At 37.6% G+C, this 14,405-nt stretch overlaps 1 protein-coding gene across 3 annotated transcripts in view; it reads left to right on the forward strand.

Moving 5' to 3' along the window:
- Positions 1-850: 850 nt before the first annotated feature.
- EXOC2 (exocyst complex component 2) overlaps positions 851-14,405 on the forward strand; it is a 78,306-nt gene continuing 64,751 nt past the window's right edge. Inside the window, exons 1-4 of one of the 3 annotated variants that reach the window (XM_026715034.2) lie at positions 851-936; positions 2,111-2,272; positions 5,097-5,273; positions 5,963-6,089. In XM_026715034.2, the coding sequence (XP_026570819.1) occupies positions 2,155-2,272; positions 5,097-5,273; positions 5,963-6,089 (422 nt within the window). In that variant the 5' untranslated portion in view covers positions 851-936; positions 2,111-2,154. The other 2 variants (XM_026715035.2, XM_087930775.1) reach the window with 2 other exon arrangements.

A 14,405-nucleotide genomic window follows, 5' to 3' on the forward strand; every position in this document is an offset into this window, starting at 1 on the left:
TTGTTTTTTTTAACTACATGAAAAATTTCTATGGAGATGCTCAGTCATCCAGATCATGGTTATCCTAAAGGTGCTTTTTCAAGGGGCAACTGGATTTTCTTGTTTTTCTTTGAAGACGTTTCACTTCTCATCCAAGAAGCTTCTTCAACTCAGAGCTGAAGAAGCTTCTTGGATGAGAAGTGAAACGTCTTCAAAGGAAAACAAGAAAATCCAGTTGCTTGTTGAGACAACCATGATCTGAATGACTTGAGAATCTCCTTAGATCAGAGGTCTCCAAACTTTCAGCATAGGGCTGAGGAATTCTGGAAGTTGAAGTCCACAAGTCTTAAGGTTGCCAAGTTTGGAGACCTCTGCCTTAGATCTTTGGCTGTACAGAATTGAAGAAGCTTCTTGGATGAAAAGAAAAACAAGAAAGTCCAGTTGCCTCTGAAGAAGCACCTTTGGCACATAAAAAAATCTTTTGTATTTTATGTTTTACTCTTTAAATGGCAATAAAGAAAAAAAAATAGCATCCATTTTGGTCCTGTGGATTATGGTTAACGAACTGACAGCTTTCTGAAATAAAATACTACGATTCCAACCACCTCCCCTCACAGACAGCAACTCCCACCTTTTCTTACCCCCCTCCCTCCCTCTTCCTTTTGCCCTCTCCGTCCCTAACTAGAAGAATAGGAACGTCCGCTCACTTTCCCGCCCCCTTCTGCCAAGCCACTGGCTGGAAGTCACCGAGTGACAGCTCGGCCTCAGCCAGCTACAACACTTCCCTTTGAGTCTCGTCACGTGCGCTCTCCTGGTTTACGCGCAGGCTTCGCCGTCTTTGGCTGTCACGTGCCTTTCCTGCTCCGCTCGGCGGATTGGGCCAATCGGAAGTCTCCGCCCCTTCCGAACGCTGGGGGCGGGCGGGGGAGGGAGTCAGGCTGCCTCCTTCGCTAACCGGTAGGTCGGCTTAGGTGGGAATGCGGGGCGGGGTGGGGGAGCTGGGGAGGCGGGTGGCGTGAAGGGAGAGGCTGGGATTGTGTGGCGGTGTTGTGTGGCGTTGCGGTGTCTTTTTTTTTTTTAATGGTGAGCCTCTTGTCAGCGAAGCGAGAATGGGCGTCGACTGAGCCTTATTTTGCCTTAAACGACGCGGAGGGTGCCTTATTTTGCTTTAAAAAGGAGGCAAGGAACGCTTTTGTACCTACCGTAGTAAACGATGAGCAGGCTTGGCGCCTCCAAAGTCTATTGCCAGCTCCTGGGACTCAGCGTTATTTTAGGTAGAAGCAGGAATCTCACGGAATCAAGTTAAACCTGTCAACAAGCACTCCACCCCTTGGTTTGATGATCTTGAGGTTGGAGAGGGTTTGACATGAAGCAACTGAAGGAGCTTTACATATTATACCTGATCTCTGTCCATTTTATTTTTGTTTATGGTGGCAGGCAGTTTTGCAGATAATCTTTATGGTTTAGGGTCAGAAGATTATTCGGTCCTAGTTTTATGTTTAAATGAAGCTACTAGCGATCTTAATAGAGAGCGCTGGAGAATTTGTGACCTTTCAGATATTGTTTGAATTACAATTACAGTCATCTCCAAATAGTAATTTGGTCTCGTGGGAGTTGGGGGCCAACATTTCAAGGGTACAATATCTCCTGTTGGGAGTGAACAGACCATAGAATAAAGGTGTGTTTTAAAAATCTAAATACATATAATTATGGTGGGTAAAAAATGTCCCATTGATTTGTAGGAATCAGTGCATCTATATCAAGTTAACTTTCATGAAAAAAAAACCCCAATTCACAGAGAACTGGTACCATCTGTATCACCAAATATAATCTGGAATAAAAATCTTATGATTGGGCTTTTGTTAAAAATTGCATTTATTTATTGTTATAATATCAAAATTTTATTAATCTTATAATACCTATGGGTTTTCTGGTTTAGTGACTAAACTGTAATTTTACATGTACCATTGACATTTTAATTTTCTTTTATCGTCTGATCCGTCAAGGGTTATCAGATTGCACCAAGCTAGAAATGCAACAAATAAATAATTGCAATTTAACAAGCTATAAAAATTGAGTGTTCTATGTTTATTATAAAGACGGTTTATAAGTGTATGTTTTTGCTAATTAGTTTGTGGAACATTTGCATCTTTTGATCAAAGAAGAAAGGCAACTATGTCTCATACACGTAAGCCCCCTCTTGTGACGGGCATTTCTCCTAATGAAGGCATTGCATGGACTAAGGTCACAATTCGAGGAGAAAACCTAGGAACGGGACCAACAGATCTGATAGGTAAGTTTTTACTTTTGTGGAGATTCATTTTGTGTACCAGGAGGGCACAACAGCTCATCTTGTCTTTGGATTATCAGAGTATGCACATAGGGAGTTGGCTTTGAAGACCACTGTGAAGTTATGACTGATCCAGAATACAATACTGTCAGTAGTTATGGGTATGTCCCAATACCACATATTACACTTTTTTGTGAAGTATTCCAGTGGGCTTCAAGGTGCAATACAAGATGCTGATAGTCATCTAAAAACCTGTATATAACAACCATGGATGTAGACCTTGGTATCAGCCTTCTCTGACTATTTCTGTCCATCCTTTAAGATTGGATATTTGTCAATGTAATCTGGATCCCATCAATAAAAAGATATTATACAATTATAATATAGAATAGAATAAAATAGAATAGAATAATATTATAGAATACAATTGTGTTCGTCTGTGAGTCAGGCTTTCACATCTGTTTCTCACAGAATCTGACTCACACAATACAGATGGCAGATGAGATTCTGACGAAATGTCGCTACAAATTTAAAAGCACAACTATAATGATATGGGAAAATACCTGAACAAAGCTGAATACCATACATATAGATACCCGCGAAAACTGAAGAAAATACACACACACACACACACACACACTTACTTATATACATACACACACACAAACACATACATATTGCTCAAAAAAATAAAGGGAACACTTAAACAACACAATGTAACTCCAAGTCAGTCACACTTCTGTGAAATCAAACTGTCCACTTAGGTAGCAACACTGATTGACAATCAATTTCACGTGCTGTTGTGCAAATGGAATAGACAACAGGTGGAAAGCATAGGCAGTTAGCAAGACAACCCCAATAGAGGAGTGGTTCTGCAGGTGGTGACCACAGACCACTTCTCAGTTCCTATGCTTTCTGGCTGGTGGTTTGGTCACTTGAATGCTGGTGGTGCTTTCACTCTAGCGGTAGCATGAGACGGAGTCTACAACCCACACAAGTGGCTCAGGTAGTGCAGCTCATCCAGGATGGCATATCAATGCGAGCTATGGCAAGAAGGTTTGCTGTGTCTGTCAGCGTAGTGTCCAGAGCATGGAGGCGCTACCAGGAGACAGGCCAATACATCCGGAGACGTGGAGGAGACCATAGGAGGGCAACAACCCAGCATCAGGACCGCTACCTCCTCCTTTGTGCAAGGAGGGACAGGAGGAGCACTGCCAGAGCCCTGCAAAATGATCTCCAGAGGGCCACAAATGTGCAACAGACTCCATGAGGGTGGTATGAGGGCCCGACGTCCACAGGTGGGGGTTGTGCTTACAGCCCAACACTGTGCAGGACGTTTGGCATTTGCCAGAGAACACCAACATTGGCAAATTCGCCACTGGCGTCCTGTACTCCTCACAGATGAAAGCAGGTTCACACTGACCACATGTGACAGACATGACAGGGTCTGGAAATGCCGTGGAGAACGTTCTGCTGCCTGCAACATCAGTGCCTTCGTCTTGCAGGAACTGCTGACACACTCCAGCCAAATGAGGCTTAGCATTGTCATGCATTAGGAGGAACCCAGGGCCAACCGCACCAGCATATGGTCTCACAAGGGGTCTGAGGATCTCATCTCGGTACCTAATGTCAGGCTACCTCTGGCGAGCACATGGAGGGCTATGCGGCCCCCTAAAGAAATGCCACCACACACCATTACTGACCCGCTGCCAAACCAGTCATGCTGGGGGATGTTGCAGGCAGCAGAACTTTCTCCACGGCGTCAAATGGGGCAGGAGTTAAGCTTCCCTTTGCTGCCTGATTTGTCTCCAGAAACAGAATGGAGCCCAGCAGAGAAGTAAAGCAGTGGATTCACTTTAAAAGTGTTGCCTATGAACTGATTCTTCCTCTTCTTCCACTCACTGACATAATCTGTACTTTCAGATTTATTTACATGTTATAGATCCAACATCAGGGTGTTGTATATCCAATGACAGGATAGCATCCTGTCTTGGAATCTGTTAATCCCAAAACAAAATCTCTGAATTCTAAAGATAGGGTTAAGAAGGCAGTTAACAGCATAAAAAACCCAGCAGATATTATAGTATTAACTGTAGAACCGTTTATATATAGGCAAGTTAGGGAGGGAAAGTTCTTGGGTGCTCTCTGTGAAGGGAGGGAATGGTTTTTAGGGTTTTTGTGTGTGTGTAAAAGGAGAAACAGTCTGATCTGTTGATTGTTTTGGAATTAGACTTTGCACAGATCAAACTACTTGCCGTTACAGGTAGTCGTCTACTTACAACCATTAATTTAGTGACTGTTCAAAGTTACAATGATACTGGAAAAAATGACTTATCATTTTTCTCAACCGTTACAGCAACCCAGTGGTCATGTGATCAAAATCCAGGTGCTTGGCAACTGGAATATATTACATAGACCCTGTCCCAGGGTCATGTGATCATCATTTGTAACCTTCTCAGTTGGCTTCTGACAAGCAGAGTCAATGCAGGAAGCCAGGTTTGCTTAATAATTACATGATTCACTTAGCAATAACAGTGATTCGCTTCACAATTATGGCAAAAAGACACTTTTGACTTTTACGCGTTTATATTGTGTCTTTAACTTCATTTTCAGTAGTGGGTAAAGCTGAGCATATCTAGTTTTTATATGTAGAATATCCCTTCAGATTCATTTAAGCTGTTTGTTAAAAGTGTATTTATAAACATAATTAATATGAGTAGCATTTGTAAATAAAAGCATTTCAAATATACTGGAGATAATGGCATTTTTAAAGTTCTCATGAACAAAATTTTGCTTTTCTGTTTTCTCTGAATCTTCATTAACCAAGGCTTGACAATCTGTGGACACAATTGCCTTCTCACTGCTGAATGGATGTCTGCCAGCAAAATTGTGTGTCGAGTAGGTCAAGCTAAGAATGACAAAGGGGACATTATCGTAACTACAAAGTCAGGAGGGAAAGGGACTTCTACTGTTTCTTTTAAACTTCTGAAGCCTGAAAAAATAGGTGTGTATATATCCATACTTGTATATAATTTTTCTAACACTTAATATGTTAAGCTTTTAAAAATTAACTATTGATGAGATCTGGATGTATGGTTAATTCAATAAACTCTGGGGATATAAACCTTTGCAGGTTTCTTGTTTGAAGTTCCCTGAATGAATATTTTGGAATTAAATTCAAGATTATGTAAAGTACTACTTTACCACATTTTTTGAAGTCTTCTCTGAGAAAAAGGTTTATATTCAGCATGAAGTTTTTCTTAGTTATCGATCATGATTTAATTAAGATCTTCTTGAGAGGCCAGGAGATTGCCTGCCTGTTCTCAGGCTAACATCATAATCCCCAGATTTATGAACAATCAATTTTGGTAAATTCAGATGAGAGTTCCAAATAAGAGTGATATGATGACACAACTTAACTTTACCTTTGCTCCTGTATCCTATTTGTTATCCTATCTTGAATATTTGGTTCAATTTGTGATATTAAACAATAGAAACAGGAGAGAACATGCAAGTTTTTTTTACCAGTGAGTTAGCTTTTTCCCTTTTACATTTGTGTTATAGTGCCAAAAAACAACAACCCCAAATTAAATATCTGTAGAGATTCTCAGTCATCCAGGTCATAGTGGTCCCCAAAGTGCTTGAGACTGGGCAGAGTTTATTGTTATAAGAGTGTGTGCTTGTTTTATCTAGGTATCCTAGATCAGTCTGCTGTCTGGGTGGATGAAATCAACTATTATGACATGCGTACGGACAGAAACAAAGGGATGCCCCCTTTGTCTTTACGGCCTGCTAATCCTCTTGGCATTGAGATAAACAAGTAAGTACTCAACACATGCATATTCCTAGCAATTTTTAGAATCTGGGATTTGAGGAGAGTAATATAGATAGGGAATTTGGTTTAATCATGAAAAACATTTCTTCAATTTCCCGTTTGATAGAAGAAGAAGATGGTAAATTGTTTGGAAATATATATTCAGGTAAATTTGTTTGACATCTAGTTGCAAGTCTAATTCAGTGGAGAATGAATGATCTTAGGCTGTAATTTATTGTCAGCATGTCCCAGGCCATAATCAGATTTTGGTTTCGTATCCTGGTTTATAAAGTATAGATTACTTTTTCAGGTTTTCCCAGTTTGGAGGTGATTAAAATATCTGATTTCAGACACCACAATACCAGCATTGATTCTGAGTGTATTGAGTTAGAATTGAAGAAGGGCACTGCATTTTTAAAGGTTAATTCCAGGTCACTTTATTGGCCTAAGATTATAACATTTGAATTAGGCTTCAGTATCAGATCTTAGTTTGTTTTGCATAATCTGCAGAATGGACCTAAAATAAGGCTAATAAAATATTAAAATACCATAAAAATTGGAATATGGGTACGAGTTTCGCCTTGGTATAACACCTCTGTAAGTGACAACCTTGCCTAACAGCCAATACTCCAATTTTTGCCTTATATTTTTAATAGAATATATCGTATAGCAGAATATATTAGATAATTTATACTTTAGCTTTATATTTCAATCAGTATGCATTTCTAGCAATGAAACATATTTCTAGCTATTCTGTATTTTAGTTTCATTGAAATCTTAATGGTTTTCCTAACCATAAATGCTGTAGTTCTTGGTAGTGGTCATGTTAAATTCCTACAAACATTACAACAAAGTTTCAGTAGTGACATATTGATAAATGAGTACTGATTTGTTCTTTTGTTAAGACCTGCTTTCATAGTATAGATAGCAACAGTAAACCACCGAAGGCTTGTGAGCTAGGTATAACAAGTCTTGTCATACATGCTGCAATTACAAAGTAACACTCAGAGAATACACGATTAAAATATTCTTAAAAGAGAACTAAATTATGATATAAATGCTGCATATTTTTGGTACTATTGTTCCTTATAAAATACAATAAAATCCTACCTCCAATAATCTTATTGACTTTGTAGTAGTTTTACTGCCTCTTGGAATAAATGTTAAGCATATATGTAAATTCCAACTATAGCAACTTTCACTATTTCCAGTATGTAGCTCACCAGTGGTTTTATAAGTCCCTTCAATTATGATTGATGCTTTAGAATTGCATTTCCATTAAAAAAATATTGTTAAACTTTTGATACTTTAACACTTTTCTACTAATCTCAGTGGATTATAGATTATTCAGGGTTCAACTAAAAAAAATCAGCATCTTTTGTTACAAGGACTATATAGCACTGCAACCCAAACATCCTTGGCTATTTTACAGTTTATTCTGGAAAATAATTTTATATCTAGCATAGATAAAAACATAATTAATTTTAAATGAAGACAGTATGTTTTCTTACTGTTGTATTTGTTAGCATAATAATGATTGTTGCCTTGTCTATGAGTTTATAATTATAATAGGAAGAAATGAAATGATCTTTTTCCACAGTAAAAATTGGTTTGTTTTAATATAAAGTTAGAAGGTATAACCTCATTGGCTTTTTAATTTTTGTCCATATTCTGGAATATACAAACTTTTCTGTATTCTGAATGTTTTCCCCAAAGGATTATTATCCTCTCTTAAATTATTTTGGTGCGGGTGCTCTTCACTTTAGCCCTTCAGTAGCAAAAATTATTTTATAGCCTCAAGAAACAAAAATGTGATGATCTTATTTTTATGAAGATATTTCATTCTTGATTGGTTTATGCAGTAAATATTTTTGAAACAAAAGCTTAACTATATTCATTATGGACGATTTCTTCCTGGTTCCAAGTATTACAAAGTTCAATATTTTATAGCCGAAAACATATTCAGTGGTCATTTATTTGGTGGAAACCCTTTAATGTATGTGAGAGGGCAGACAAAATAAACAGTTGCTTTTGAATGGTCAGTTGCGATTTTTTTTTTTAATATTTAAAGTACTGAATGAGATCTGAATATATCGAATGGACCTTTACAGTCATTTGAATGTTGCTTTACAGGCTCTGTTGCTTGTCAGGAATTCTTACTGTGACCTACTGAAATAAAAAGATTGTGGATGTAGCTGAGATTTATAATCAGACCCAGGTGATATGTCTACTGCTCTGTATAGTTTCACATTGCAATTGAAGGATCAAATGCTTGGCCACTTACATAAACTTCTTTTCCTTATATTGCTACAGATACATATAACCACATTAATTAATATTTTGGGAGGGAGGATTCTGATCTTTAGTTATTTCAATGTATTTATGAAAATTGGTGCATATTCTACAAAAATTCAGATTATATGAGTGTAATGTATCAATGAATGTTTTTGAAAGCTTAGCTCATTCAAAGGATATACATAAATATTTTTTTGCAAAAGCATATGAAAAAAATATACTGTATTAAAGGACAGAATGGAATATTTGAGATTGCCTGATAGTTAGAAAAAATGTCTGGGAAAGTTTTGTTAGTAAAGATTTTAAAATACAAATACACATCTCACTTTCAAGAAATGTTTGATCACTTCCCTTAATTATTAATAATGCCAAGAAATCAAGCACTGTCAAATAACCAAAGCCCCCGTGGTTTTGTAAATATGCATCTCATACACATAAGAGCAGGATATCACTTGCCTAATTTTGCCTGCCATTTTGACCTGTGGCACACAGCTCCTGTAGACACCCCGGAATCAGTTCTAACCTGTCCTGTTTAATAAGCTAGGAAAGGCAAGCATTGAACAAGCTAGTCATCATGCATCCTGTTAAAAATCTCAAAATCTAAAGGTGAACAGTAGCCACATGACTCTTAACAAGCGATTGCTGAGGTCACCTAAGCTCTGGAACTCCAAAGAAAGCAAAACTGATCACGGTTATCTGCAAAAAAACCCAATGAATGTTTCTCACATTGCACCAATTGTTCTGGCTCCCTTTCTGCAATTTATTAATGGAGATGACATACAGAATAAATAAGCATAATTGACGGGACTTATACAGATAGAATGGGGTAGCCTCTCCTTGCTGCACCATCCTAGAGAAGGATTTTGCATGAATCTGAAAGAGGATCTGATTCCATTGTGAACCTGGTTTGTCATGAAGGTTCCTCTAACCATCTTATCAAGCTGCTTTATTGGTCTCAGTTCCTTGGTAAACCCCAAGGAGCCAAGTGAGTTGTGCCAGAGGGAAGAAGTGCCTAGGAACGTGGCCTGTCTGCATCCCATAGGTCAGCCATGGGTTTCAGTAGTTTCTTGACATATGAGGTGAGAAATTCCCCAAGTGCTTTCAGCCATTCCATTAGTACCCTGATTTTAACTAGTCTTCAACTCCTGGAAATACCATACCATTACATTACCAACTGCTAATGTAAAAATTACTAGGGAATGATTTGTTCATGACAACATGAGTTGAGAAAAACTTCAGGTCACCAGCATCTCAACAAAAAGTGAAGTCCAGCATTTGCCCTGCTGTTTGCATAGGGACACATACCAGTTGGAACATGCCAGTAGCTATCATGGCAGCCTCAGCCATAAATGTCTAACTGGGCAGCCTCAGCAGGAACGCTGAACTCTCTAAAGATAAGACTCTTTCACTCAGAATTAAATTCTCAGTAAAATACATTTCTCTAGGAATGTGTTTAGTTTTAAAAAGCAGGAGCTTTAATTTGGAGGTTTCACCTTTGCAGTCTAAAAGAAAGGCTAGATACCAACTCTTTTCTGTCACTTTGAGATTGTATCTCCTCACTCTGTTTCCTCATGTCAGAGAGTACTGTAATGTTCATTTCAGGCCAAACATACACAGACACACTCTCTTCCTCTCTCCCCCCGCCAAAATAAGTCAAGAATATGAACATATCCAACACATTCTTCCTCCTATTTTCCTCACAGCAACAACCCTATGAAGTGAGTTGGGCTGAGACAGAGGGACTGGCCCAAAGTCACCTAGTTGGCTTTCATGCCTAAGGTGGAATAAGAACTCATGGTCTCCCACTTTCTAGCCTGATATTTTAATCACTAAACCTAACTGGATCTCTCCCACAATTTTCCTAACACATTCCATAAAGCCAGCAATTAAAACACCACTGGGTTTTAATTCCTTAAAACCCAGGGGTAAGGAACAATCATAAATATGCTTCATCTGGCTAGAAATAGCTAATGAATTCTTTGGGATTATGTTACTTTCATAGCAATTAACTACGAGAGAAATGTAATTACAGTGGAAGTTTGTATTTTATTAGTAGCTTGGTTTCTTCAAGGCCTAAGTTACTGATCGTGCACTGCCACCTAATGGAATAGTAGAATCCTTTTAGTAATGACATAAAAGTTGACTTTGGTAGAGGTAGAACTTTTTTAAACTTTATTTTACTTACGCATGCATGCGCACATACACACGTCATTCTTGCAAGTTCAGCTAAATTGGTGCAGTGTTCAGTTGATTGTTACAGTTTTAAAATCAAAGTATAGTCACAAGGGCATAATATTTGCTTACATAAGACCAAATATCATTATTGTTTAATAATATTGATTTCAATAGGAGAGGTTCCAATGAAATGAACAGCACAGGAATTTTCCCAGTTTATAAACAATGCCAATATTTATTAACTATTTAAGATACCAGTAACTTTTCTGTAATTTCCTCTTAACTGTAGTTTTTGGATGCGTTGAAGTGTTGTTGTCATATCATATCAATGTTTTATTTAGGCTTGGTCCAGACTTGCTATTAGTTGCTCTTGTAGACTGTTTCCAGAAAACATCCTTGTCTTCTGTCCTAGCGCTGGAGAAAGTCCCTTTTAACACCTATGGGTTTGTCCTGTTTAGTCTGCCCTAGCATCCTTTCTGTTGGTCTCCTGCATGCTTGACTAACAGAATACAGCTGGTACAACTTTTGCTCCATGGAGTCTGGCTGATACCAGACAGGGGGGAATGTGTATGGTAACTTGGTTTGTTTATGGTGGTTGCCATTCAGACTTTGTTTACTTAAAATGGCTCTTCTTGACCTATAAAATCCTCTAGAATCTAGTTCATGCTAGTTTTTGCTGACAGTATCCAGTAGAACTGCTTAGTTTTGAGTTTTAAATAGAGTTTACAGAATCATATACACAAAAATTAAGTGTTGTACCTTATGATTCTTGACTCTTGACGAATGTATCTTTTCTTTTATGTATACTGAGAGTATTTGCACCAAGACAAATTCCTTGTGTTTCCAACCATACTTGGCCAATAAAGAATTCTATTCTAATTCTATACTAAATCACTACCTACCTTTACTTGATTAATAATTACTTAAAAGCTATATTTATGAACTTTACATTTATATTTCATTTTAAATGAAAGCAAGTAAAGCTATAAAAAACTACCTTGTAAGTAATTTCCAAAAGAAACTCATACCAGTATCCAATATTTTTAAAAATGCTTGCTTATGTTGGTTATTTTCTTATAAAATGTCAAAGAATGTTAACATATTATTTGCACAGGATCTGGTTTAGACTGCTTTGGCTGGTGGTGTGGATGGATGAACATTCTGGATCTGTTATGAAATTAGTTTATCTAGTGCTATCCAACACAGGCTCAACGTATGTCTGAACTTGCTCATTTTTAAAGGCACTGGGCTAGAAACTGAAGCAATAGAGTTCATGTCCCACTTTAGGCACAAAATCAGCTGGGTGACTGGCCAGTCACCCTTTCTCAGCCCTAGAAAGCAGGTAATGGCAAATCACTCCAAAATCTTGCCAAGAAAACTCCAAGCACTTTTTCCAGATAGTGGCCAGGAATCAGTACTGAAAATTTACTGTGAAGAAAATGAAATAGAATGTACACATCTGGACTGAACCTTTAAAAATGAGGTTCTTGAGGTTTACAAGAATTACATGATTTAACACTTTAAGAAGTAACAAGATCATTTAAATTAAATAGGAAGCAGATAGCCACTATCATTAATGAGTGAAACATTCTAACTCTCTAATTTCATGATTCTGATTTATATTTCATTTTTTTTCAAAACTGTCCCTTTATTATAAATTAGACAACCTGTGCCCCATTGGGTCATTTCAGAAATATTTTTTCACTTAAGCAGAGAAACAGAATGATCGAAGTTAGGCCTCAAAACAAGCAATGGGAGCAGGAGAGACTTCTGACTTCCTGCTGATTTTCCCATGGGATTTCCTTGTGGGAATCTGGCAGGAAGCAGAAAACTTCCTTTTCCTTCTCACAGGTAAGTGGTTGCTGCTGGGTAGGAAGAGAGAGAGAGAGAGAAAGAGATGGCTGGGAAACTGTAATGGAATGTTGAAAATGAAGCAAACCATCAATTCCCCAAATTTCGTTCTCTTGGGAATCATGGGTCACGAATTTTGAATGCATTCTGTAAATAAGCCCATTTGAGGTGGTAACTTGATTCAAAAATTGTCACCCTGTGATACACCATTTTACTCAGTTAAAGATCATGACAACAAGAGTTATGGTATGACCCAAGCTGTTCTTTTTTTCTTCAAGAAACAGGTTACAACATGTAACTTGCTAAAACTAGTAAACATAGTTGATACTTGAATGTACAGGGGAAAAGAAGGGTCCCGGACCGGAGGATGTGGTAGCACAGTGGTTTAATGATGCTGGAACTGCTGACCAGAAATGGTGTATACTCTGGTAGTTTGATCCTGGCTTCACGACACAGATGAGCTCCTGTTGCTCGTTCTCTGGCTCCTGCACACCCAGCATTTTGAAAGCATATTACAAATAGATAAATGGGTACCATTCGATGATAGGTGTGTTCATGTATGCAAGAGAGTGGAAGGCAGCCCTGGGCCTAGCCGGTGAAAGGCAACGTGACATAAGGTGAGGCGAGGCTGACCGAGGAGCCCAGAAGAGCGAGCAGCCCAAGTGCTATTAGTTAGCTGGTGTAAAGCTAGTTTTCCTCTCCTCGATGCACCAAGGATAGGTGTGCAAGTGACAAACAGAATGAACTAGCAATCTATGCTGCCAGGACTGCATTGTGTCTAGCATTTGAAATTATATGCTGTATGCTAAATAAAAATAAGGATCTAAGACCATCCACAAATTTGACTCCTTCCAAGTAGACCTTATTCTAGCAAAATACACATCTGATTAATGTCACCAATTATATAAGCCACTATTGAATTGGTTCCATTACTTGGATTACCTAGACAATGTGATTATGGAAGGTGTAGTCACGCATAAAAACTAAGCTAAGAAAATCATATATGACATAATCCCTAAAACAAATTGCTTATATATCCCAATGTCACGTGAAATATAATATTTTCATTTTTATTATATTTTTAAAAAATTTAAGTAGAGAACTTGTATAATGGTAGTTGTACGTTATATTTAGCTAGTTAATTTGTGAAAATTATTACTTGATGGCAACAAAACTGTCAGTAGATGTTTCTGTGGGATGAGCTATGAAAATGCAAAATTAAGTAGTGTCACAGATATAATTAATCCTGCTGCAGTGTTTTTTCATTGAAGGCAGTTCAGATAATCTGATATAAAATGTTGAGAAATCATGTGATGATAAATCTAGTGATTTGTATGAATGTATGAATATGTGAGCAAGCTCTACAAAATATTTTTGGGGCAATTTACCAAAATTGTAAATATAACTTTGACTTTTCATATATTTTCAGTGGAGCCAGCAACACATACACACACACACACACACACACATGCCCAAATTCACAAAATTTAGGATTACATTTTTCTTGCCATGACATTTTTATTTTGCTTTTGTGATAAATTGGACTCAGAATGGCATTTATTGACATAGTTCCTTTTGGTTACCACTTGATTCTTGTCACCCAGTATTTCATTTCTTCTTACCACTGAAGTAAGATTACATCTTACTTACTCTAGCCTTGCTGTTTTCCTGATATACTGCTTGAGCCAGTAAGCAAGCATGTGGAAATTAATCTGGCAATGGATTTAATGAAAACATAAGACACTGCTGAGTATAGTTTATCTTCTCATATTGCCATCTGATCTATATGGAGGCTGAATTTTTTATCATCGAGCTAGTTACTAGATTGTACTTCTGGTTATACTATGGAACTTCTTTTTAGAGTTTTGATTCAAGATGATACTTTTTTGATCATTATTGATTTCCAAATGCACAGGTGTGGTGTATTATGGCATAGAATTCAACATTTTTTAAGACTCTGGGGTTTTATTTCTAAAAATGTATGTCATTGGAACAGTATAC

This window comes from Pseudonaja textilis, chromosome 3, assembly GCF_049901715.1.
Source record: "Pseudonaja textilis isolate UNSWEBS1 chromosome 3, rPseTex1.2, whole genome shotgun sequence".
Taxonomy (NCBI): Eukaryota; Metazoa; Chordata; class Lepidosauria; order Squamata; family Elapidae; genus Pseudonaja; species Pseudonaja textilis.